We start from the raw sequence: 27,416 nt of genomic DNA on the forward strand, positions 1-27,416 counted from the left end.
GTCTGCCTTCCCCACACCATAGCCTGGGAACTCTCAAGGCGATGGTGTGGGGCGGAGAGCTCCTCTCATCTGTTTCCCATGTCTCGGGGACCACTGTCCTTCATTTCCTCATGTCTGCATCTTGAAACTGTTGTTTTGTATATTTTGCCTGTGGTTTTGTGTGTTGTTCTCCAGTTGTTTGGGGCCAGAAGTAAATCTGGTCCCTGTCAGTCCCTCTTGGCTAGAAGCGGAAGTCTAACTCTGTTTTGAACTCCCTTTTCACAGTGAAAGTATCTAGGGAAGGAAGCCCTGTTCCTCCCAGGTCACTCTAACTCTACGTATTTCACCCGTTTTCGGAAGTAAAGTGAAGAAATTAAGAACAAGGCCGATTTTACTTTTCAGGATTCATGGTTCCTGAAAGGAATGTCTTACTAGCCAGTACTAATGAATTTTCTGGGCATGGTTGCTTTGTACCAAGAAAAACTTTTCAGTCAGGAAAAGTATCCCCGCCCCCGAGGAGGTGCCTCATTCAGAGATTGCTGTAGGCTAGGTGTGAGAGGACGCCGCGTGCAAGTGTTTGTATTGTCTCCAAAACCGAGAGCACCCTTACTGAGATGCCCACCCTTTGGAAGCCGGCTGGCTTTTGGGGTTTGATGGGGGGGGAGTAAAGGAATGGAGGGAGAGAAGCAGCATATATTATAGGTCAGGATGTTTCTCTACTCTTCCCTTTGTGTTTTGAAATGCTCTATCCGCCCCCCCCCCCCACTTGATTTCCTAGCAAGCTGTTTTTCAGGGATAAACACAAAAATGGAAGTCATCTTTACACGAAACCCTCATTAGTCTTTTCTCTGCCCCAGGAACCTTGGTGATGCGCTGAGGTTACCATGGCTTTGCTTCCTGGCCAGGTCCCGCACTGGAAAAAAATACACAACCACAGAGCGTCGCTTCTGACTTCCTTTTGCCCGTGGAATCTGTTAGCCTTTCTGTACTTTCGTTGACCTTTAGAAAACACTTGGAAAATCATCCTGAATAACAGTTTTTTTGGTAGAGCTTAGACTCGAGGCAATGCATGCCTTCCTTCCCTGACCCGGAAGCTAGGCCTCGTTACAGCCAGTTAGCCGGCCTCAGCTTCTGTGCTGGCATAATTTGAGGCGCGAAGGGACGTTCAGCAGAAGATGGGTGAGGTGATGACAATAACTGGATCACCTCAAAAATCCCTGTGAGAGGGACTTCCCTGGCGGTCCGGGGGTGAGGACCCGGCGCTTCCACTGCTGGGGCCTGGGGTTCAATCCCTGGTCGGGGAACTAAGATCCTGTAAGCTGTGCGTTGCGGCCCAAAAAAAAAAAAAAAAAAAATCCCCGTGCTAAAACAAGGGGAGGTGCTTTTTTGGTCAGTACAGACCCGTTTCCGAGTCAGCTGGCGGGTGGCAAACATTGGAGAATTGTTCTACCTCTCCCCAGGAAGTCTCTGTTGCTCGGGCTTCTTAATTAGTTCCAACTATTCTTGCCGTAGTCTATAGACGTTCTTTCTAGATTCTAGCAGAAAGTTGTGCATTGGTTCTGGGTTTCTGTGTTCTTAGGTCTCTAAGTATTTTCATAGAAATAGCGGTGGGGAAGGTGGCCGGCCGGGCTGCGTTGTACCCTGGCGCATCTAAGCAACTCATCTTTGAACACTTGCAATCATAACCTCACAGATTTTTCAAGATAACCTTTCTTGCAGCTGTCACCTAGACCAACATTCCTTGCCCCTCAGATCTTAAAAACATCTGTTCCTAGAACTTGCTCTAAGAGTCTTTCCAATATAGTGATTATCTTTACCCAGCTTGACCTTATCTACTTCCCCTTCTTCAAGGAGAGCTCCTATATATCACATGTGGGAATTTCCATCCCTCCTCTCTGGGCACTGGACAACACAGCATCAGCTACTTTTTCTATTATCTAAACTCAGAGAGCTGTCTAGTATTAACGAGGAGTCCTTCCATATATGTGTAGCAGAGACTGTATTTCTTCCTTCTACAGACCTAGAAGGTCTTCTGTGGTCATTCCTTGGTTTAAACGCCTTTATTAAATACTTGCTCTGTACCACCAGTTGGGCAAAACCATAGGAAAAGAAGACACAGCCCCAGCCCTTGGGGCTCTTGTCATGTGCTCAGTCGGGGGCCTGAGGTTGCAGTTCTTAAGAATGTTCCTTGGTTTTATTTACTTGTTAAAATGTTGGTAACTTGTTGCTTTTGACAGTTCCAAACATATGAAACTGGAGAAAGTAAGGTAATGATTCCGTCTTACCCATCACTTGTTTCAGCAATTATCAACCCACAGCCCATCTCGTTTCATCTATATGTCTACCCACCTACCCGTCCCTGGATTGTTTTTGAAGCAAATCCTAGACACTGTACAATTTCATTGGTGAATATTCCAGAATATAACTCTAAAGCATGTCTGCAAAAGATAAGGACTGTTTTTAAAAAACAAAAACATAACCACCATGCCATTATTACCCTTAATAAGTTAACAATTCTTAATCTGAACACCGACTAGATATTTGATTTCCCTGATTGTCCCATGATGGGTTTTTTTTCAGGTTGTTCAATTCAGGATCTGAATATGGTCTGAACATTGCAACTAATTGTTGTGTCCCTTAAGTTTCTTTTTTTTTTCTTTTTTTTTCTTTTTTTTTTTTTTTTTTGCGGTACGCGGGCCTCTCACTGTTGTGGCCTCTCCCGTTGCGGAGCACAGGCTCCGCACGCGCAGGCTCAGCGGCCATGGCTCATGGGCCCAGCCGCTCCGCGGCATGTGGGATCTTCCCGGACCGGGGCACGAACCCGCGTCCGCTGCATCGGCAGGCGGGCCCTCAACCACTGCGCCACCAGGGAAGCCCCCCTTAAGTTTCTTTAGTAGGTAGGTGCCTTTGCCAACTCTTTTTTTCTTTGCTGTTTCTTTGTTGACAAAACAAGGGCATTTGCCCTATAGTTTCCCACTATCTAGAATTGCTGTTTGTATCCACACACATTGTTTAATGTGTCCCTCTGTCCCACATATTTTCTGTAAATTGGTAGTTAGATTTAGTGGCTTGATCAGAATGACGTCTGTTACTTTCGACAAGAATACATTATGATGACTGTCCCTTTATTTTTAATCTACAGCCACCAGATTGTCCTCCCACAATTACATGGTATTTAGTTAGAAGATGGTTTTTCTGCATGTCTTAAGATAGGAAGTAGTCAAACACCTAACTGTTCTGAAGCGATTTTTCCAAAAATGTTTGTATTGGTTTTCTACTGCTGCTATAATAAATTAGCACAGACTTAGGGACTTAAAATACAAGTTTATCATCTTATAGTTCTGTAGCTCAGAAGTTCCGTACAGATGCTACTGGGCTACGATCAAGGTGTTGGCAGGGCTGGGTTCTCTTCTGGAGGCTCCAGGGGAGGATTCATTCCCTTGCCTTTTCCAGCTTTTAGAGGCTACCCACATCTCTTGACTCCTTGACACCTTCTTTCGTCTTCAGTGCCAGCAAGTTGCATCTCTCTGACCCTTCTTCGTGCCTCCCTCTGACCACAGCTGGGAAAGATTCTCTGTTTTTAAGGACTCATGTGATTAAACTGGGCCCACCTGGATAATCCAGAGTCCCCTCCCATCTCCAATTCCTTCCCCTTAATCACATCTGCAGGGTTTCTTTTGCCATGTAAGGTCATATATTCACAGGTTCCCGGGATGAGGATGTGGACATCTTTAGGGGTCATTATTCTATGTAGTGCAGTGGTCATCCAGTTTTTAAAGTCAATACCATTATAAAATTGAAGAATGATTAATAGAGTATGGTATGTTGCAGATGATCTGTTGTGATATCATAATAATTTAGGGTATCGATAAGGTAGGGTAGATTATAGTAATGAGCTGTGATTACAACATCGTAGTAGTTTTACATGGTTCTGGGTGGCTGTCTGCATGGGTCTTGATAATCGTTGATATTTTTGCAGGTAGCAGCATTTTCTTTGGTTCACTGGCTCTAAGATGACCACACTGCCTCCCCTTAGAAATGCTGCTTTAAGACTTGTAGAAGCTCAGAAAATGGTACAAATGAACTTATTTACAAAACATAGTCAGATAACAAACTGTAACAAATTTATGGTTACCAAGGGGAAACAAATTTATGGTTACCAAGAGCGATAAATTGGGAGACTGGGATTGACATATACACACTACTGTATATAAAATAGATAGCTAATAACAACCTACTGTATGGCAAAGGGAACTCTACTCAATACTCTGTAATGACCTATATGGGAAAAATCTAAAAAGGAACTTCCCTGGTGGCACAGTGGTTGAGAAGTCCACCTGCCGATGCAGGGGACGCGGGTTTGTGCCCCGGTCCGGGAAGATCCCACATGCCGCGGAGCAGCTGGGCCTGTGAGCCATGGCCGTTGAGCCTGCGCGTGCGGAGCCTGTGCTCCGCAACGGGAGAGGCCACAACAGTGAGAGGCCCGCGTACCGCAAAAAAAAAAAAAAATTCTAGAAAGGAGTAGATATATGTATATGCATAACTGATTCACTTTGCTGTACAACAAAAACTAAACATTATAAATCAACTATACTGCAATAAAAATTTAAAGACTTATAGAAGCCCAAGTCATCAATATTATTACATACATAGCATCTCTGTATCTGGACCTTCTGTGTTTCTGAATTATAGGATGAAAATTTATTGTAGCACTTAAACATAGTGAGGAGGTAGCAAGTTCTTATAGAAATGATTTGAGTAGAGCAGGATTTTTAGCCCTCTTTTTGTTTTGCATTAGCAAGATAACCTCTAGGTAGTAAGGCAGATAATGAGTCAGGGTTAAGTGAAGAGTGTAACATAGGTATTTTTCATTCGTAATCTATGTCTATACTAGGTAAAGCAACTTCAGGACTTTAATGATTTTTTTCCCTAATTGAAAACCATAGAGGAATCTCCTTTTCTCTTTTTATATTGTTTTACCTTTTAATTCGCATTGACACTTGCCCCTCAGTTCTACAATATATATAGTTTATTTGGGGGATGCATTTGGAATTTTACTGTAACATCGGTCATCCTATAGCAGCACTAGGTTGATGATAGATTTTTCTTGGAGGCCATCCAAGAGGTTGTTACTGAAGACCAAAAGGACCTCATTATAAAGTGATTTTGCTATAAAATGGTCCCTTGGAATGATCCCTAGAGACAGCAGGTCATTTGTACAGTTAAAAGAGCATGTAGTGTCAAAAATCGTTACTAAGGGGTCCTTACCGCACACCATTAGTTTAAATAAATTCCAGATGAATTAACAAGTTGTGTAATGGCTTAATCCCATAAAAAGACTAGGAAAAACTACATAAGGAGATGTTAATGTGATCCGGGGCAAGAAGACCTTTATGATTTCTGCTTTTGTAGATCGCCCTTCATGTGAAACAGACATTTAAAAAAAAACAACCCATCAACGAGTGGAGCCACGAATGGCATGTTACCCTCACCCAGCAGAGCGCTTGGTGGAAAGAGTCGTTACACTCAGCCTTGGAATGTTCTTTCCAATGCACCTGCAAGCAAAGGGATAAAGTATTTATAAAGAGATTGGGATTGTCTAGAGTTTTAAAAAATTTTTTTAAATAAAGGATCTTGAGTAACTGGAGTTCTTTTCTCTTTAAATTTTCAAAAATTTAAAAAGGTAACACATTTTTTAAAAGCAAAAATGCTATTTTACTATACATTGTTTTGTATTCTGTTTTCTTTTTTAACCCAATAACGTGTCATGAACTTCTTTTGAAATCAAAATATACCTGTACAATATCACTTTTCACGGCCATATAGTGTTTCACTCTACGGCTGTACTCTGTGTTTCGCTTGTTTGTTTTGGCCTCACTGCATGGCTTAGTGGGATCTTAGTTCCCCGACCAGGGATTGAACCCAGGCCCCCCGGCCGTGGAAGCGCGGAGTCCTAACCACTGGACTGCCAGGGAAGTCCCTATACTCCGTTTTTAAACAAATCCCTGTGTTTGGGCATTAGGTTGTTTCTAATTTTTCACTATTATAAGTGTATCTATCTGGGTCCAATCAGGAGAAAGAAATTTGAACATGGAAAATGTAGTGTACGGAATTACTAACTATAACGGGGTTAGAGTAATGAGGGGTTAGCCAGCAGGAAGTAAAGAGACAGAAATAGCAGGTAGAAGGTGTAGTCACTCCCCTGTGGAGACAGAGCACCCACAGCAGTACCCCCAGGGTTGAGGTGCAGATCAGGTAGAAGAGGGCACAGCTGGGGTTCACTGGATTTCAGAGAAGTCGCTGTGGTGCCGAGCTGGCGGCACTGCCTGGAGATCGGTCCTTAGGGTACTAGGGAATACAGTGCACAGGGAGGCGTCTAATTGGAGGCACTCTATTCCAAAACTGCCCAAGGAGGGGGTGTGTTGGGAGACGTTGCTGGCCTTGGGGTGCTGCTGGCCACTGCACACCAAAGGAGCTGCCAGCATGGCAGGAGTCTGTCAGGAGAGCACTGGAGCCAGGAAGCAAAACCTGTTTCCCCTGCAGTATCTCTGCAGTCTCCTCCACCGCCAAAGCTGGCAAAGGAAAAATTATTTAAAGGACCCAGATCCATTTTCACAGAGCAGTCAGAAAACGGTGAGCCTGGAGCTGAGAGACGATAAATTGAAAAGCGGCAAAGGAAGCAGTGTTTCAAGGAGTATCCTTGTATGTACATCATGGCATACCATCCAGATGTTTTGTTGCACACATTTCCTAGACATAGAATTGATCAAGAGGTAGGCACGATTTGCTCTCTAGAAAGATGTGTTAACTATCCTCCTGTGATTTAGCACTTAGAGCTTCTTCACACTTTACTTAACCCTGGGTGTTAGCATTCTTTTTAATGCTTACAAATCTGATAAGTAAGGAAAAAAACACCTCAGTATTGTTTTTTGTTGATATTTTTAAAAAATTAGCGATGTCAGAGCTTTTTCCTTTTTTATTCTTTTGGGCGTTTCCTATCTATATCCTTTGCCCATTTAAAAAATTGGAAGATTGTCTTATTGATTTGTACATGCTCTTTATATATCAAGTATCAGAATGTTTAAATGGTTATATAGTCAAATCTTACATTCATTTGTAATGTTTAAAATGTAATTCATCTGGAAATCATTTTAGTTTAAGGTCTGAGGGTTATAAGTGTTTAACTTTTTAATTTTGTTCCAATTGTTCCAATAATGTTAACTATTTTCTCTCTTTTCCTGACTAATTTCAAATGTTACTTTGATCATGTATTGAATTGTGTCTATTTCTAGACTTTAAATTGTTTTCCTTTGGTTTTTAGTGAGTTAGTTGTCTCACTTTTTCTTTCAGAACAGGACGCAGGCCTTGATGCCCTTTCCTCCATCATAAGTCGCCAGAAACAAATGGGGCAGGAAATTGGGAATGAACTGAATGAACAAAATGGTAAGAACACGTCTGAAATTGACCAGATTTGTCATTTAATATAAATGCTAAAGCCTTGTCTAATTGTTAAATGATTTTAATATTACAAAACACCTGAAGTAGTTGAACAACAATGGATTTTTACATTGATAGTTTAATGCAATTGAGGGTGGTTTGTGGCAGATTTAGATTGTAGTTACTAAACACTAGGAAAAGAAATTCGGTTAAAAGATGTCCAGTTTTCTGTAGCTGCTTTTAAAAATGCTTTGTTTTGTGATCTGTTTGTCCTGTGGGCTCTCCTTATGTGGTCACGGGGTGAAGTGGCTCAGTGCGTCGTACACCAGCGCAGAGGCAGGGCACACTGAGTTGTCCTCCACACATCGTGGGGGGGGGTGGGCGTTGGCTCCTCTTCTGTCATAAATACCAGGCTGCAGGGCGAAAAAATACTTGAAGATGTTTTTATTCAGGGCTTGATGTGACAAACCTGGCTGGAGAAAGATTAGTTTGCAAACCCACAAGCAGGATGGCTTGGGAGAGACAGAGCTTTCAGTCAGGAGCCTACCCAGAAGGCTCTTGTGCTTGAGGTATGCGGTTGAGGGTACAGGGGCATGAATGGAAGATGCAGCAGTAGGAGTGGAGAAGAGCGGATGGAGGCAGGGGACTGATGGTTCTTTTACTGCATGGACCCTTTCAGGTGAATGGGGGAGGGGGGGTCGCTGGTTTGTGAGTGGAGATCCTAAGTCCGGTTTGGACCCGTCCAATGAGAGATGCCAGTGAGGAATCCGAGTCACAGCGTCAAGTGGACAGTGGGAGATGAGGTGCTAGAGCTCGGCGAGAGGACAGGACCAAAGGGAAGAGATGTGAGCAGCTTCAGCAGCGAGGTGCTGGGTGGAAGCAGAATAGTTGAGTTTCAGCAAGGCAAGCGTTTATCGAAGGCCCCTCCTAGGTGCTAAGCCCTTTAATCTGTGCCGTTTCATTTAATCAGCGCATAGCACTGGGAAGGTGATGTTATTGCTGTTTGTCAGAGGTGAAGCCCAGAGTGGCTGAGGGACCCCGTAACGTCACCTCAGTTGTAAGGGATAGAAATGAAATTTCACACTAGCTTCCTCTCTAAGGAAGACAACATGGGGAGAGAAAAGTAAAAAGTAAAAGGTTTCAGCTTGTGGTCATAGTATCGTGGAGGCTCACGGTGGAGCGGCTTTCAAGAAAGGTTACCCTGTATGGGCGAGCATTGGAGCCCTGGGAGCGGGCACATGCTCGCTCCAAAGCGGGGCTGCACCTGTCAGGTTATACAAGTCCCACTTTTCTTCATCTCTACAAAGACTGAGTTCATCTGTTGCCACAGTACTATTCCATTCATCTGTCATAAATGAATAAAAAGTTAATTCTATCCATCTGCCATCTGTCATAAATAAATAGATCACCAAAGCAAATGGAGAAACCCTCTAGCTTTACCATCCTAATAGAGGTTCTTAATGGTTTAAGGGCAGAGAGGAGGACAATTCAGTCCTTTCCTGATGGTGCTGATGTGAATGTACTAATTCATGTACTTGCATCTAACTCAGTTATTGGCCAGTTCCTTCCTTGAAAGACAGTATTCATAAGAAAATTAGCTCTGTAGGAAATCTGCCTGTCAGAGGTATAATTGTTCTTTATCCCAAGGAAATTTAGCCTGTTGAGTGGGTCAGTCTAGAAAGGACGCTAGCCACACACTGGTAAAGCACGTGCATCCTGTGGTGTGCTCAGATAAGCCATGTCTAGTCACCGTGGTCCATGGTCAAGGATGGATGGTGCCTCCTTTGGTGAGGTGACTTGCTGACTTCCCGGATGAGGTCTCCGTGCATTTTCTTGCATAAGCAATCACACTGGCACGTCCTTATCTTGTTCAGTAAGCACCATACTTTGCTGCGTATTAGAATCGCCTGAGGACCTTCTCAGCCTCCAAAGCCCAGGCCATACCTGAGCTGGTTTTCTGTTGTTGCTGTAACGCATTACCACAAACTTAGTGGCTTCAGACGGCGTAACCCCCTCCTCATAGTTCTGGAGCTCTGAAGTTGGCTATGGGTCTCACTGGGCTAAAACCAGGTGTCGGAAGGGCTGCATCCCTTTCTGGAGGCTGTGGGGGAGAATTAATTTCCTTGCCTTATCCAGTGTCTAGAGGCTGCCTGCATTCCTTGGTTGTGGCCCCCTTCTCCACCTTCAAAGCCAGCAACGGTGGATTGAGTCCTTCTCGCATGGCATCACTCTGACTTCTAGCTTCTGTCTCCCTCTTCCTGTTTTAAGGACCTTTGTGATTATGTCCGGCTCACCCGGATAGTCCAGAATAGTGTTCCTATTTAAGGTCAACTGATTTAGCAACCTTAATCCATCTGCAACATAATGCCCCTTGGCCGTGCAACCTAACATTCTCAGGTTCCGGGATGTAGATGTCTCGGGGGTGGGGGGCGCTGTTCTGCCCAAGCATCAGTACTTTTTTAAAGCTCCCCAGATGATTTCAGTAGGCTGCCAGGTTTGGGAACCAGTGCGCCTGTTGAATATGCTGAGAGAATGTATTTAGTACGGTACTGTTCCGTTGCCTCTCGTATGCTCACATGACAGATGGAGAGCCCACTCGTGCACAGACCCTTCGCCTGGTTATATAGTGCACATCTGCCATCCTAGTCACGGAGACTCTCTCTTCCCATCACACGTTTTACCCCCATCCTTTCCACCTCTTCCTCTGTGCCTCCCCGGCCCTCATCTCCGTTCCAGACCCGGATGCACATATGGGTACATAGACAAACATGAGGTATTTTTCCATGAGTTGCCAAGATTAGCTGGGTTTTCTCTGTGGTGGCCTCCCACTGAGATGGCAGCTATGCTGGTGGTTTTCTGTGGTGCACATTTGCTCCTCAGAAATAGGGCAGAGTCAGCCATTTTCGTTCATAGGGACAGAGAGACTCTCTGAGGATAAAAATGATATTCCTGCTAGGACTGTGATCAGCCTTTATTCCTTTTGTCAAAGTCAAGAAGGCCATTATGTCTAGAGGTGTTGAGAACAGGCTTGCAGCCCCATCTGGATTTTTATTGTGACCCGAGCACATAATGAGGCGTCTGGGACCCGGGAGAAGGTTTCCACTTCTGGTTGTAAATATCTCTACTTGGTTTATTGACCTACTGAATTATCCTTTTGGTTTTCACGAAACGAGAGAAACAATAGGCTAAGATACTGGCCAGCCAGGCCATTTTTGGAATCAAGTATCCAGACCTTACTAACAAAATACAGTACATGGTACTGAGAGGGTAACCACAAAGCCGAAGGGTTGAATTATCATCACTGTAGGAATCTTCTCAGAGAGAGTTAAAAAGGGCCTGGCCCACACCAGTAATTACCCTGTTCCCGTGCCCGTGACCAAGCCTAATGAGGAAGAGGGTAGGCAGCTCAGTGAAAAGGCGGGTGATGGGAGACCTGCAGGTCTAGTGGATTTGGGGGGTTGGCATCTGCTGAAGGTGGGGGGATGCAGGAGAGAGGGGTGGGTGGAGGGCCGAGCCAGGGAGATTGCCCCGTGGGACCACGGTCCACAGTGAACTGTACGGGTGGCTGGGGGCGAAGGGTTCGTGTCAGGCTGACTGCCCAGATGCTGTTCCGAAGTGCAGCTGTGGTACAGTTTTACTGAAAAACCCCTTAAAGTTCCTGCTCAAGAGGACGGGGCCTTTGGAAAGGAACACTAAAACAAGAAAATGAATGGGACTGACTTGACTGAAGTGTAGGTCTTTCTGAGACCCGATCTGGGCGTTGGCCAAGCTGTGAAGCCGGTTCCGAGGGAGGAGACAGCACCGGGAACATGCTGCGTCGCTAACCTCTGCCAGTGTGTGCTGGTCCTCCTCATTCTTTCTGATGTTCAAATATCCCCAGTTCGGCCAGTCCTTTCGACATTTCTCTGTCCATCTTTAAACCTTTCCTTGCTTTCTGGACGAATCCACGGTGACAGGGAAGGCCACTCATCTCTACCGACAGCATAAGTACTGGGACTGAGGAGACCAGGGTGTCCTTTGAAAGAGCTAGACAAAATGATCAAAGATTTCACGTACACGTCAGTGAATTACCATTGTAAGGGTCTGTTAGAGCTCCTAGCTGCATTTTCATGTTGAAAGCAATGTGGCAGGCTGAGTAATAGCTCCCAAAGATACCCACATCCTGATCTCTGGAATCTGTGTTTCCTTTTATGACACAAGGGACTTGGCAGGCGTGTTAATCCATTGAGGATCTTGAGACGGAGAGCTTATCCTGGATTATGTGGTTGGGGCCTAAATGTAATCACAGGTGTCCTTCTCAAAGGGGGAGGCCAAGGGACTTCCCCGGCAGTCCAGTGGTTAAGACTCTGCACTTCCACTGCAGGGGCCGTGGGTTCAATCCCTGGTTCCCACGTGCCGCCAGGCGCGGCCCCAAAAAGAAAGAGGCCGAGAGAGCTTTGACATGGAAGCGCGGCCATGTGATGACTGAAGCAAGGTGCTGTGATACTGGCTTCAAAGATAGAGGCAGGGATGCAGGGAAGACAGCTCTAGAAGCTAGAAAAGGCCAGGAAATGAACTGTCCCCTAGAGCATCTGGAGGGACACCTTGATTTCAGTTGAGTGAAACTGATTTTGGACTTCTGATCTCCAGAACTATAAGAGAGCGATTGTATATTGTTTCAAGCCACTAAGTGTGTAATCATTTGTTAGAACAGCAACAGGAAACTAACATAGGTAATCATTGTCTTTTTGTCAGTTGTCAGTGAACTCAGGTTAACCCCTCTTATGCTAGAAAACATGGACTCCTTCATGTGTCTAACTCCTCTTCTGTCTTGAGGAGCTTTCTTTGAAGCGGACTTCACAGAAGGAAATTTGCAGTTCTGGGGCCCCAGTCAACCTCTCAAACCGCCTAGCCTTTAAGAACAGAATTTAATTGCAGACTTTAGTCTTGTACTGGTGAAATGTGTGGGCATTTGGGCGAAAGAATCTCTTTGTGGAATATCTGGTGTCAGAATTTCCCAGAGTCCAGTAGGCCAGCTGATTCGAGGTAGCACGGAGAGAAGCAGTTTAAACTTAAAATATGCAACTATTAAGATATAAGGTGTGGTAGAAATAAAAGTGACTAGCATTTGAAATCTGATTTCACAGCACTACGGAATCTCCTTATTCAGTTAACTTGTGTGAGCAGGAAAATGATAGTGAGTTGATAAGAAGAAAAACATTGAGCAAAAATGGTGCAGGTGAAGCATGAGCACGGCAGAAAGTTATGAAGGGCGGGGCGCTTGAAATGCTGACAGTCGGGAAGCGTCGCTGTAAGAAGACGGCTTGTTCAAGCCAAGGGCGCTGTAGAGTACTTCATTTTGGGCCTTGTCCTGGTTCAGTGCTCTGTGATGTAACACAGGCACCTTCTCCACTTGGCTTTCCTGATGGTGAGATCACATACTAGCCGAGCTCAGGGATCAGAAGATGTGCTGAAACAATGCCTCCCAGCTCTGCCAGTGTGTCAGATGGTGGCTGTGGCGGGGATGATGTCGTCTGATGCTGCACCCCCAGAATTCCAATATGCTTGCCCTTTGGAGGAAGGAAGACAGACAGAAACTGCTTTCCTTTAAAGGAAATGTACCATGGTTTGAGGTCCAGGGAGTTTGTGGTGCTGCTTGGCAAGTGGTAAGTGAGCAGGGCCACACCCCGATCCCACTGCCCAGAGCTCTGTCCCAGGAGAGCTGAGCCTAGGACTTGGAGCGCATGTCTCTGTGCCATCGGACACTTTACGGACCAAGCAGGCTTTTACGAATTGACGAGGGGGCCTGACCGCGGCCTGCCCCGCCCCCAACTTTGGGATATAGACACATACCTGTCTGGTGGGGAACGGTTTTCTCCAAGTGGCTGTGCTGATCTGGGTTCAGATTTCCTGTATTGAGATTTCATTCGGCTGCTGGGATTCGTGGAGTAGCTTCTCAGGCCTGCATTTCATTCATAAAGAGATCTGTGAGTTCCTTAGTCTCAGAGACTCTGAGGATGGAGAGGAGCTTGTGCGGTCACTCCCCTCCCCCGCCCCCTGCCATCTCTTCATCTTTGGGAAGAACTGCACTCAGTCGCCCCGACCTACGGCCATTTCTGCTGCCCCCTGGTCACTTGGAGGCACCGTAAACCCTCCTGTGCAGAAACAGTGGCAGCCACAGCCCATCTGTACACGCATGTGCACGTTTTACTCATTGGCTCCGTATCTTTCCTTTATCTGGATTAAATAATCTTTTGTTCCTAATAAAAAGAGGCCTCATTAAGCCTAGTGAGGCCTGTCCCCAAATCCAGAGTAATATTTTTCCTTCCTTAGTACATTCTCTATTCATTCAGCAAACACCGAGTGCCGACTATATGCTCAGCTCTGTGCTCGAACCCACGCATCAGTCAGCTGTGGTGAGACTCGGTTTCTGCCCTCTGTTCTAGAGGGAGAGGCAGACGTTAGACAGCTAAGTGCACAGATGCCCAGTTAGAGACGTACGGGGCACCATTACAACATAGAACAGAAGACCCTGACGTGGATTAGGATTAGGAAAGCCTTCCCCAAGGACATGGTCTATGTACTGAGATTTAAAAGACCATTTCTAACGGAACAGTGTATGCAAAGGCCCTTATATGGAAAGGCGGGTAACACGGTTGAGAAACGTGGGAGAAGGCCACTGATCCCAGAGTCCAGAGAGCCGGGGAGATGAGAACTTGTTAGCAGGCTGGAGGGGAAGGTGGGAGTCACTGTGTAGGTGCGACCTTCGACCTATCTATACAGTGACCTACACATCCATAGGGTTGGTGTCATCCGTTATGTAAAATTACTGTTTTCTACTTTATCAATCCTGTAATTTCGTCTGTATAATTTACTTTTTAAAAGGGAGATACAGCTCTATCTCTATACTGTTTGCATTGTCCCGTAGCAGTTAATGCGTCTAAACTGAGAGTTTAGCCACTTTTAGGGAGAAGAAGTAAGTACATTGGCAGTGGGGCGTTTATTCTGCAGATGCTGACTGAGTACCAGCTGTGTGTGTGGCCCCTTATATGGAAAAGCAACAATTACAACTCAAAACCAGAGCCCTTCCCTTACTGCTCTTAAATCTAGCTGGGAGAGACAGACATGAAACGAACATTCCCCTAGATCACATCGTGGGATGTGCTGTCAAGGCAGAGACCAGGCTGCCCGGGCAGGGGATGACAGGGAGGTCTGGGTTCAGTTGGTGGCTGAGCTTACAGGACCTGGGCCAAGGTGGGCCAGTGAAGCGGGGAGGGCAGGTGAAGCATTCCAGGTAGTGCCAGGACCTTTCACGTGAGGCCGCGGAGAGCCTTGCAAGTTTGAGAAATCCGAAGAAGGCTTTTGTCGCTGGTAGGGTGGGTGATGAGGCAGACGTTCCAAGATGAAGTTGCAGAGAGGGGTTCCGAGCAGGGCTGGGATGCTTCACAGCACGAACACCTAGTAAGCCCTGAAAATTACGGAGAATTTGTGTTTTCCTGGGAAGGACAATCAACAGTCAGAGTCAAGAAACCGTTATGTTAACGGTCATTTTCTTTTCTTTTTTTTTTTTTGGCGACACCATGCGGCTTGTGGGATTTTAATTTTATTTATTTATTTTTGGCCGTGTTGGGTCTTCGTTTCTGTGCGTGGGCTTTTTCTAGTTGCAGCGAGCGGGGGCCACTCTTCATCGCAGTGCACGGGCCTCTCTTGTTGCGGAGCACAGGCTCCAGACGCCCAGGCTTCAGTAGTTGTGGCTCACGGGCCTAGTTGCTCCGCGGCATGTGGGATCTTCCCAGACCAGGGCTCGAACCCGTGTCCTCTGCATCGGCAGGCAGATTCTCAACCACTGCGCCACAGGGAAGCCCGGCTTGTGGGATTTTAGTTCCCCGACCATGGATTGAAGGCTGGGCCCTCAGCAGTGAGGGCATGGAGTCCTAACCACTGGACAGCCAGGGAGCTCCCTGTTAACAGTAATTTTGAACAGCACTATGGCTCCATGCTAATTAATACCATTTCTTTTCAAACATACGAAAGCCTGTGTACATCCTCCTTCAAATGCCACTTTTACCCTCCACAGATATTGATATTTAGTGCTGTTATTTTAATTTACTCCATTACATTTCATAATTGCCATTGATTTTGCTTTTCAACTCATTGCTTCTAAATTTCCAAACATGTTTTTAAATCATCTTCTAAAATATTTTTCCACTTTTATTGAGATATAATTGGTATACAGCACTGTATGAGTTTTAGGTGTACAACGTAATGATTTGACTTACATTCATCATGAAATGATTACCACAATAGGTTTAGTGTACATCCGTCATGTCAGAGAGATGCAACATTAAGGAAGCAGGGAAAAAAATATCTTTTCCTTGTGATGAGAACTCTTAAGATCTACTCTTCTAACACCTTTCATATACAGTGCACAGCAGTGCTAATTACCATGTTGTATGTGACATCCCTAGTGCGTACTTAGCTTGTACCTGGAATGACTACCTTAAACCATCTTTTTATTGTTGATTTTCTCATTGAACTGCATAAGGGTCAGAGAATTATGTTCTATATGATACTGGTTCTTCTGAACTTGTTAACATCTCCTCTGAGTCTTAGTAACCGTTGTGGCGAGTCACCCCTCTGTGTGCCTGAGGAGAATGGGTGGTCCCCAGTTTGGGGAGACGGGGCTTCCTATACACTTAATACATCAGGCTTGTGAATTCCTTTGTCCATCTTAGGTGTCTTTACTACCCCTCTGCTTCCTCCAGTCAGTTTCTGAAAGAAGTGTGATGAAATTGCCTTCAGGGTTTGTGAACTTAGCAATTTATCCATGTAACTGGGTCAATTTTTTATTTTATAAATGTCAAGAAAAGGTTATTAGGTACATATATACAGGATTATTTAATCTTATTTTGGTGATTTTATCTGTTTATCTTTATGGAAATATCTCTCTTTATCTCTACTGCTTTTTACCTTTAGGCCTGCTGACTAGATAGTAATATCACAATCTAGGCTTTTAATTGGTTGGTGTTTACCTCGTCTAGAGATTGCCAGACTTTGTGGTCGAGGGCTGCTTTGTATTCTTAACCGAGAACTCCTCAGAGCTTTTGTTTACATTGGTTATATCTATCAACACTAATTGCATTAGAAATTTAAAACATTTAAAAAATATTCATTTTGAAAATAACAATAAACCATTACATATTAGCAGAAATAAGTTAACTTTTATGAAAAATAACCCCCAAGTATAAGTAGCTTAAAATAGAAAACACGTGTTTTATTTTTTTTATCTTTCCGTATATATCTGTTGCGGGGTCATCGGTGGGCATGGTTACTTAAGATCCCTGATAGATAGAATAGCCACCATTTCAAACATTGATGGTCACTGTGCCAGAGAGTCGGAGCGCTCTAGAGGCTCTTGTTCCTGAAGTTAAGTGCTCTGGCCCAGAAGTGACAAGTCAGTTTCGTTCAGAGCTCCTTGGTCAGAGCTAAAACCACTAGGAGGTGTTATCCTACCCCTGCGTCTGGTTGCAGGGGGGAGGACTGGACACACTGGGTAGATGACACAAATGATCGTCACAGGGGCGCCAAACTGCCTCTGGTACTGACTAGCCATGGGACCCTCCTGTTTCTCTGTCCTTAACTTCCTTGTCTAGAAAATGGGGATTTTAGTGCCTATTTTAGAGTGTTGTGTGAAGGTGAAATGAATGGCCACGTGTGAAGTTCCGAGAGTTGGGCCTCACATTGTAAGGGATCTAAAAGTGTTTTCTGTTATTAACTCTTCATTCACAGTACAGGCTGTCGATCAAAATGGTAGACTGAGCTGATGGGGAGCCCCTCCCTCCCTTTCCCAAACACATGGAAATGTTAGATGAAACATTTTAAAAAATTGATTTATACTTCTTAGCTTGAAAGCAAGAAAGTTTCTCCGGGTGTCAGAAATGAAGGTATTTTATTAACCCACAGCCATGAGCAGAATGGAAGCCTCGTGGCCCTCAGAGGTAACTGAGCGGATATGCACACTAGGGACTAATGTTTCAACACGCACGCAGAGATGGGAGCCGGGGCTGTGGTTCCTGAGGGCCTGAAAACGGGCTCCATACAAAGCCAGGAGCTGAGAAATGACCATTTTATGGGAAAACGCATTTCCCCTATCTCCACCCAAGAATGAGATGCTCAGCGAGGCCACCCACCTTGGGCCACAGCCACTCTTATATTTTTAACATGTAGACTTAAGTTTACGTATTTTTAACAAAGTCTAGAGCAAATAAATATCTCTGAATCAAGTTTAGAATTCTTAACTTTGCTTCAAAGTCTTCCTCTATAATGTTTTAAACTGAAGCTCTCTTTTTTTCCCTATGGTCAGTGTTTTTATTTAGATTTACCAACATGTTTTACTGATTTGTTATTTTATCTATTCTATGACTCAGCTCTTCTAACAGATTTTTTTTTTAATTTTGAGAACTCTACTTTTAAACACCGTTAAAGCTTATGTTAATGCTTACGATTGCTTTTCCCCCACAGAAGTATGTTTTTAAGGTTGTAAAGTCTTTTAAACCTTTTAGTGGTACTAATCAGAACTTTACATTTTCCTTCTGCTCTTTGCAGAGTTTGTGTCCTCCAGGTAAGTTTTGGTTTGTTCATCTCAGTCTTTCTCACGCTGCTCAAGGGCGAATTATGTCCCCTCAAAATTCACAGGTTGAAGTCCCAATTCCTAGAACCTCAGAATGTGATTGTATTTGGAAGTAGGGTCTTTAAAGAGGTGATTAAGTTAAAATGAGGTCATTAGGTTGGGCCCTAATCCTATAAGACTGGTGTCCTTATAAGAGGAGGAAATTAGGACACAGACACACATGGAGGGAAGACCATGTGAGGGCACAGGGAGAAGACAGCCGTCTGCCAGTCAAGGAGAGAGGCCTCATGAGAAACCAGTTCTGCTGACACCTTGATCTCATACTTCTAGGCTCTAGGATTGTGAGAAAATACATGTCTGTTGTCGAAGCCCCCTGCAGTCTTGGTACTTTGTTAAGGCAGGTCCATGAGTCAAGGATCATATTGATGAGTATAGGTAGCTGATGTAGGCTTTGTTGGTATTTCAGCAGGTTTTTTCACCCTCAAATCTTCTCTCTTGAATGTGTTCTATATGGGCAGGCAGGGTATACCAGCAGGCAGCTTTCCCTTTAGGGTGTGTGCTTAGGGTAGAAGAGGACACAGCAGATTCAGGACCTTTTGCTGTATAACCCTTACCCCCAAATCACTAAGGGAAAGGGAACTTTAACCTCAGGGTGACATCTTTTTATGTCTTTTATTTTTTTTCACCTCCGTGTCTATCCTAGAGGCTCCTCTTTGACTCATTTGCTAGCCTGGACACCAACACCATGGGTGCTCCTTAGGCAAACCCTCCTCTCTAGAGAGAGCTGTCCTGGGGGCTGCAGCTGGGATCCAGTACTGCAGACTCCAGTCCCCATGGGACAGGGGCAAGGGCCAGGGCCACCTGGCTCAGCTGTTCTCTAGACAGCTCTCCCCTCAGATGCCCTGGCTCCTGCCTCACAGCCATCTCTCTGTAGGCCATTCTTTGGCTCCCAATAGCCATTGACTCCAAGCTCAGAGCTTCTCCAGGGTTCTATCAAGAAGAAAGAGCTCCTATCTGTAGCCCTGAATGTGTATTTCAAGTTGCTCCCCCCCCCCCCCCAGTTTTGATTTGTCAATACAGTCCCAGCAGTCTTCTTTTTTGAAAGAAAGCCTTTCAAATGACTTATTCACTGATAGCACTCCTTCGTGTTTTCAGGGCCACCATGGAATGGATTTATTCTTTCAAAAAATATTTTTACTGGCATTTCATTGTGCTCTTGGGAAGGAAGCCATGTGTGCTTGCTCTGCTGTCCTGAGCTCAAAGTCTCTTTTTTATATATATATATTTTTTACAAGGTCTCAGTATCTATAGAAATCGTTTTCCTGAAACAGCTAGTGTTCTGGAAGCTTCAATTAAACAAGTTTTTAATACAGTCTGTGAAAGTTGTTTTCTAGGGCATCTGTGATTGGAGTGATACCTATAAGTTATCATCTGATGTGTTTATAGATGGATTTGCCTAAAGATAAGACAATTAGAGATATGGAAGGAAGGTGATTATTTTCCATGCACTTATGGTATTAAATACTTGGTGAATGTAAGATCAGCTCTTTCTCAGAACATTCATTATTCATCTCTAGGAAGGGGCTAGTTTATAGTAGTGGGGCTAGTTGACGGGCGGCAGGGGGAGAGAGAGAGAGAGAGAGAACACCAGTGAGAGCAAGTATGTCGTTCCAACAATAATTGTCCAACACCAGCTGGGTGTCCAATAATTTAATTCCATTTTGACACTGTTTATGTGGAGTTAACGTCCGACTCAGACTCCACAGGTGTGGGGGCTCCATAGGACTGCCCTCACTTGCACTGAGGATCCCTAACCACTTCTGCCCCATTGGCTGCAAATACAGGGTTCCCACACCCCGCTCCCCCCTTCAGGATTCCATAATTTGCTAGACTGACTCACAGAACTCAGGAAAATGTTGACTTACAATTTGTTTTGTTATGGAGGATGCAACTCGGGAAAGCCAATGGAAGAGGGCCAGAGGGTTGTGGGTGGGATGCCCACAGAGCATCCCTGCCCTCTCCAGGCACATCCCCCTCCCAGCACGTCCATGTGTTCACCAGCCCAGAAGCTCTGCAAACCTCATTGCTCAGGAGTGTTTATCGCTGCTTCGTTACATAAGCAGAGACTTCGTTAAATAGGTGTGATTGATTAAACCTTCGGCCACGTGAGGAACCCAGATTCTTTGAATTTGCTGGCTCTGCAGAAAGGATACTCAGACACACGCGTGATGTTTGTCACCTGGCTTCGCTGCTAGCTTTAACTCTGGTGAACTGGGCTGGGCCCACTTGGGGTCACAAGGACTTATTTTGTTGACCTCTCTCTGGTCTAGTGCCTCCTTACCCCTTTCTTCTAGGTCAGTGTCTTGGTTTCTACCTGGCTGTGAAGTCAGCTGAGAGGTCATCTGTTGAGAGAGAGGGGCGAGGATTTTCCAAAGGAAAAGCTGTGGAAACAGTTGTCGGGGGAAATGTCATTTATCCTCAGGCCCTAGGACAGCTGGCCCATGTGATTCATCAGGCTTCCCTTCCGCTGGGCTGCACCACAGTTCCTCGTTGACTTCCAAGAGGGGAGGCTGTCGGACCAACATTAGCAGCTGGAGTGGAGAGTAGAGGACAGAAAGGCCAGAACCAGAGACCGGAGAGAATCTCAAAGGGAAGAGCAAAGCAGTCACAGATGCAGGAGCAGGTCACACTGGGAGCTCTGCCTTCTGCCGCTTCGACCCAGTGATCATGCACTTCCTGCTCCCTGGTGCCTCTGCAGGAAAGGGGAACCCAGAGCTCCCTTTGGAGGTTATGCGGGGTTGAGGGGGGGCTCCAAGACCACTCCCTCGGGTTTGGTGCTTTGCTAGGACTCACAGGACTCAGCAGATCGTCGGCCGCTCACTAACATTTATGTATACCCCCGCCTCGTCAGTACTGGCAGTTAACGGACATGTGTAAAGAGGTGAGAATTTGGGGTTACCTGATGGACACATTCCCAGCCAAGGTCAAACCAGGTGACGCTGTGCCTTTTTATCTCTGCTCGCATGCAGAGGTGGCCAAAGGGTGGAGACTGCGGCTCTGGGGCCAGTGGGATGGGTGTGAATCCCAACTGTGCCTCCTGTTAGTGGGGCAGCCTCAGGCAAGTCACTTGACACTTAGGAACCTCATTTTCTCTCTTTTTTTAAAACTGAAGTGTAGTTGATTTACAATGTTGTGTTTCAGGTGTACAGCACAGTGATTCAGTTACTCAGGTTCCTTTCCCTTATAGGTTATTACAAAATAGTGATTATAGTTCCCTGTGCTATACAGTAGGCCCTTGTTGGTTATCGGTTTCATTTTCTCTTTTGAAAAATAAAATAGAATCTCCCAGGATGAGTTGTTTTCAGGGTTTAAGATACAGTCTGCGTTATATCTATATAGAATATATACACACGCGTACACATTTCCTTTAGGGACAGTGGTTCCGTATTCGTGAATTCAGTGTTCATGGTGACTTTGTAGAACAGAACTACCATGAGTAACAAGAATCGACTCTAGTTATACTCATGGTTATCACAGTTGATTACAGTGAAAAGAGTACAAAGCAAAACCAGAGAAAAGCCACAAGGGGCAAAGTCCAGGGGAAACCAGGCACAAGCTTCCCGCGGGCCTCTTCCAGCAGGTGGAGGCGCACAGGATGCGCCTGCGTCCCCCAGTTGTGACAACACCTGTAAAGTGTTGCCAACCAGGAAAGCTCATGAGGAAGTGGGGGCCCAGGGTTTTTCTTGTTTTGTTTAGTTTTGAGGGAGTTGGTACGTTCCCCGGTTCCAGAAGGAAAGCAGGCATTCAGCATAAACCAGACTGTTTATACAGTTTAGGACTAGTGACCACACTTATCAGTTAACGGTGGGAACCCTCCCCGAATCCGAGTTCCCAAACACCAGCCAATTTTGTGAGCAGGCCTTTCCTAAGAAAAGCAGTCGAGCCTGGCATGTTAACTGTTTTCCGCACAGAGGCCTCCACCCAGTGTGGTTTGTTTATCGTATCACTACACTTCTCTTTGATTGGACGATCTGTGGCAGAGTGACGATGCTTGATTTCTGAGTTGGATAGACGTGTGCTCTTCAGAAGGGAAGGGGGTACAGGAAGGAGGTGGAAGCTGCCGGGGACCCTTCCTTGCGCCTCAGTTTCACCTAGAATGTGTGAGACCGGCTCTGATATGGAAGACCTGCTGAGCTTGGCCTGTCTTTAGGGGTCGCAGAGAATGTGCTTTTCAAAGTGGAAGTTGTTTAGCATCTGGGGTGGTGAAAAGGATTGAAGCACTTGGGTAATAAAAACCAAAGCAGCAGGAAGGAAGTGGTCTGATTAGAACCAAGTGCTTAGGCTGGGGGAGACCGCAGGAAAGGAACTGAGGTTGCAGGGCGGTGCTTTTAGATGGTTCAGCATCATTAAAGGAGCTGGAGCACGAACGTAGCCCGGTCTGGACTGTGTATTTTGGGGGAGGAACGCGATGTTCTCCTTCCTTCTGGACAGACCCGCCAGGAGAGGAATTTTAGAGGAAACATCCTCTGAATGCAGTGATAAAGACCTTCTATTTTTTAATTGTTATTACAGTAGTTCTAACTATTTTAACGGTAGTTTAGGAACCGGGTTGACATCAAAGGCAAAGTAGCTCTGTCAGCCAGTTTGGTTAGTTTGAAATCCATAAACACAACTTAAAAAAAATTTCTATTGTGTACTGAAGAATTAACCAGCCTTTGAAGCGTGTTTCAGCGTTAAGTGTTGTGTACCCACCAATAAGTGAACTTAAGGAGACCCCAGTGTGTTTCTGTACCCTGGGGGTCGTTCAGGTAGGAACATTTGAGGCCCTGTGTCGAGAAGGGACCCTCACTTCTGTTTCTGGATTCACTCCTGACTCGTGGGATTTGTGCTACTGAACTCATCCTGAGCTTGGCGGGTCTTAGAGGTGGGAGTGAGCTGAATACTCATTTACTGCTTTCTTTCATCATCCAATCAAAGAGCATAAGAGTAGCCATTTTTGTTTTTCTTTGTTTTAAAAAATAATTTAAAAAACTTGTACTTGCGGAAAGTGGGCAGAGAGTCTGGGGAGTAGTTGTGATTGTGAGGGATGTTTCAGCTGGGCTCATGGAGAGATGGGGCTGGAGGTGCTGGTTTGGGATGTAAATTGATGAGGTGATTGTATGTGTGTTTCACTTATGTACATGTAACCTGCCACCACTATAGTTAGGCCTCAGTTTTCCACATGAAGGAAGAGAGACATGGAGTGAGTGTGTGCGTGCATGTCTGTGTACAAGAGAGAAAGACGTGTGGGCTTAGACTCGGATGTGAATAGGAATACGTCTGATGGTCTGGGAGTTCACAGTGTATTATGTACCAGGTGGCAGTACCACTCAGGGGAGTTTGTGGGCCGACCAGGTACCTCAGCTTATCTCGCCCAGTGTTCTGTTGTGCTTCTTGTCTGACTGCAGTAATGCAAAGACCAACCCAGGTAGAGCTGCTCAGTCTTTTTCTAGGCTGGGTTTTAAAGGCCTCTGGAGCATAGGTCACATAGAGGAGGGAAAGTACCAAGGTAATCATGAAAGCTTTTTTCCCAGCTTCTTTTCTTGTGTCACTTACCTTGAGAGTTGGATATCTTTTTCTTATCCATAGAGGTATCGAGTCACAGACTGGATACCGGGCAGCCTCAGGAGGGCGTTTACTATGCAGGATGTGTATTAGGGAGCTCCTGGGGGGTCAGCATCTGTGGGAGCGAGGGAGGCCACAGAAGCCGGATGGGTGGAGGGAGAAGCTGAGTTTTTGAAGACAGCCTCAGCCAACACCGTGGGAAGCTTTGGAGCCTAAATGGCCTGTGAGAGTTGGCCCATGTTGAATTCACGTGACGGGGCCTTTAGACCCCCATCTTGATCAGTCATTGGACGTGGACTGCCCTGGGAGGAGCATGTCCTCGGGCAAGACAGCTCTGTGCCCTTGAGACAATCCCTAAGGAGGCTGATGGCCAAAGGTCACTTGCTGAAAGCACTCCCAGTAGCTGGGGCACCAAGTCCTTCCTTGAAGGAGGACCGAGGTGTGGTACATCTCTGTTGGGTCCACCACACGGTGGATCAGTTTTAAGTCTTTGAAAATTGTTAGGTCTATAGAATAAGAAATGAACGGGTCAGATGGGATGTGTGTTAACTAGAATGCAAGTCTCTGGAGATGACTGACCCATACCTAGCATTTTCAAATGATGTTTATAAGTCTTTGGAATTCAACCAGTATATTGCTTCTACCCTATTTCTAACCGTGGCTTTGTTCATACTTAGGATAAAAATATGGAACGTTTTGTCTTTTCACCTTTTGTAGTTAAATGTGTATCATTATGGGAGCTGTATATTTTAGGGCCTTCTGTCTTTAAAAACTGTTGTTCAGTTATAGCTTGTTCAGAAATAACTGGAAGCTGTCAGATATAAAGGGTTCTCTTCAAGAACTTGGGAAATAGTAAACTCAGACCCAGTAGAAAGATGATGTGCTTTGTTTTATGTGCACCAATGTCCTATTAACGGCAGCTTCAGCATCATACCTCTTTTACTTAAAGAAAACCAGTTGCAGACTTCATAGTTTTATTCTTTTAAAAATTTCACACTTCATGGGTAATTCTTACTATTAACTAATTAATTAAGGGAAAGATGAAATGGGCAGATTTTTAATTGGAGAGAGAAACCACTGAAAGAACTCGGCTCTCTCAGTTCCGTGGGAAATAAGATGGTTTTCCTTGGGAATTAGTGTGTATGCTCTCTCTACCTTTTATGGGGCTTGTTTTTGCTTTTGTTTTGGTGGAGATGCCGGGGACCTGCCTTTTAAAATAGAACAAAGTAATAACTCCTTCTCAAGAAGTGTTTTTTCTGTATCTCACATCAACTCAAGCTCCATTCTGAATGAACGTCGGTTAAAAGCGCGAGGGGGCAGTAACGACCGTGTTGGATGAAAGGCCCTGACGTGACCGGGACAGCTGGGAGGGTCAGGGCAGGTGACCCCTGGGCTCCAAGACCTGGAGTGGCTTCCTGGAGCCTTCCCACGCCCTGAGCCCCTCTGGAGAGTGGGGTCAGCACCCCGGCTTCCCCCTGCTCCGGGGAGGGGTGTCCTGCGTTTCAGGGAAGCAAGAGGGAGTGGAACGTGTATCTTTATCTTTCCATTATGGTCACATCTGGAAGGGTGGGGCTCTTTCACCCGGCAGAGCCTGCAGTTGTAGCCTTAGTGATTATGCCAGAGACTTGGGCCAATGACCTAACTCCTCTCTACGCCTCAGTCATCTGGTTTTTAAAGCAGGGAAATAATAGTGCCCACCCCGCAGGGTTTCTGTGAGGATTAAATGGGATAAAACACATGCTGGGCACATTGCCTCGCATATAGCAAGCGCTCAACAGCTGTTCGTCAGTCGTCATTACGATGCCTCATGCTTCATAGGTGGTCAGTGAAGGCTGGTTGAATTGAGTCTCTGTGGGTTCTCATGGAGCCGCCAGGCCACCCTGATTGCTGTCCCCATTACCCCTCAGGCAGAGGAAGATGGGATGAGGGCGTACTGCACACAGGTCGGTGTCACTTTGTTGTTGGAAACGAGCTGGGGATTTAATCCCCAGTGGCTTTTTAGGATGAAACTGATTAGAAGTCTGTAATACCCCTTTTGAGTTTTCATTGTTTTACCTAGAATTTGAAGAGCTAGCAAATGTCTCTGCAATGCTTGTTTCCACGCTCTCTGTTGAAAGGTCACTGTTAGAACGTCTCAGCAGCCAACATGTCTTTCATCTTGGAAATAGTCCTTAATTTATTGCCCAAGGTGATTAATGTATTTCGTCCATTCTTTAGAAATAGGTGCTCCCCACATATTTTCCAAGACCATTTTGTACAACCTCTATCTGTCCAGGTTTTAATATTTCTTGCATCTAGTTTTCCTCCCCTCCCCTTTTCTACAAACGTCAGGGCATGAGGAAGGGGGAAAGAATATTGAAGAGTACAGTGGTTAAGAACAAAGGCTTTGGAATTGGAGGGGGAGCCCCCCCTCTAGCTACGGCACCAAGAACAATTTTCTTAATCTTTCCAAGCTTCGTCCCCCATATGTAGAGAAGGGATGATAACACCTACCTTATGGGCTGTGGGATTAAACTAAATAGGATCCTGCATCAGCGGGGCTTAGCCCAGCGATGGCCCCAAGCTAAGCCCTGGAAGCCCTCCGTCAAGGGCAGCCCTTGTTGCCCCGGCAGCGCTGATACCTCCGCGGGCCGCTCCGTTTTTCATCCTTGGTGATGACAGGCGTGCGGCCTGAAGAAATGTTTGAACTTGCCTTCTTGAAAGTTCAGTTTCTCCAGGTGATCCTGCACACCTGTGATACGGCTGCTCTCAGGGTATAAATTTCTCCAGCGCACAGAATTTCCTTTTCACCACGCACAATTCATTCCCAATATTAGTCATTGAACTTGGAGCCTTCTGGTTTTGATTGGCCAGTCAGGGTTCACTGAGGCAAATTCTTTGCCGAGATCGTTCCATATGTTCTGGAAAGGGAGGGAGTGTTTGCGAGCCGCACGGGCAGTAACGGAGATTCGAAGCCAGAAGACAGCGTTATGTTGCCATTTTCAGCGACTCCCAGCGGACAGCCGGGGAGGATGATTAATATTTGAGCATCTTTGTTCTTGCTGTTCCGTTAGAACACCAGCGCTGTTTAAATCACTCTGAAAATAACACGCCTGACATTTCTACAGTTTAAAAAAGAAAAACAACCTGGAGAAATAATCCTCTGCCTTTTACCGCGGAAGTGTTTTTGGTGAGAAAGGACAGAAAATTGGATGACTTAGGGGAGAAGACTAATGCTGAAGAGCATCGTGGTGGAGAATACATTAAAACCTGTACAGCTCAGAGGCGTGACCCAGCGTGTGTGTTTAAGAGGCTGAGATTGGCATCAGAGGCCCTTAGGCTCCATTGCTGGTTCCGGTGTCCGGCCACCGAGCTTGTTTTGAACATTTATTACGCGCCCACTGCTGACACTCTTCGCTTAAGACACGCACTTGAGATTGAGTTTTCGGTACATTGTCCGCCGTCCGGGAATCTCAGTGTCGTACTGAGGCAGTACTGGAGGCCAGAGATCATGGTTTAACTTCATATTTAAGTACTTTTCTTTCCTTCTTGTGCTGCTTTGTAAATCTGAAGGAAAAGTACAGCCTACTCTGTGTTGAGGCATGCAGCTGAGTTTGAGACTCGCTTTAAGATCACACCGAGCAGTGGACTTAGAGGTGTAAACGTTTGCCTTGTGTCGTAGCTCTGTTCCCAGAATAATTGCACGCCATCATTGAAAGATCAGAATTGCAGCTCCTAACTTAAATCCCTCAGCACACCATTCTATTTATAGGAATGCCTTCATTGCTTTAGAAAATGATTTTCTACT

The 27,416-nt window shown here is 45.5% G+C and overlaps 1 protein-coding gene across 2 annotated transcripts in view; it reads left to right on the forward strand.

Moving 5' to 3' along the window:
- STX8 (syntaxin 8) overlaps positions 1–27,416 on the forward strand; it is a 240,353-nt gene that overhangs the window by 55,658 nt on the left and 157,279 nt on the right. For both annotated transcript variants that reach the window (XM_019944173.3, XM_019944171.3), the window contains exon 6: positions 7,330–7,422. In XM_019944173.3, the coding sequence (XP_019799732.1) occupies positions 7,330–7,422 (93 nt within the window). The remainder of the gene's footprint in view (positions 1–7,329; positions 7,423–27,416) is intronic.

Source organism: Tursiops truncatus, chromosome 20 (assembly GCF_011762595.2).
Source record: "Tursiops truncatus isolate mTurTru1 chromosome 20, mTurTru1.mat.Y, whole genome shotgun sequence".
NCBI classification, from domain to species: Eukaryota; Metazoa; Chordata; class Mammalia; order Artiodactyla; family Delphinidae; genus Tursiops; species Tursiops truncatus.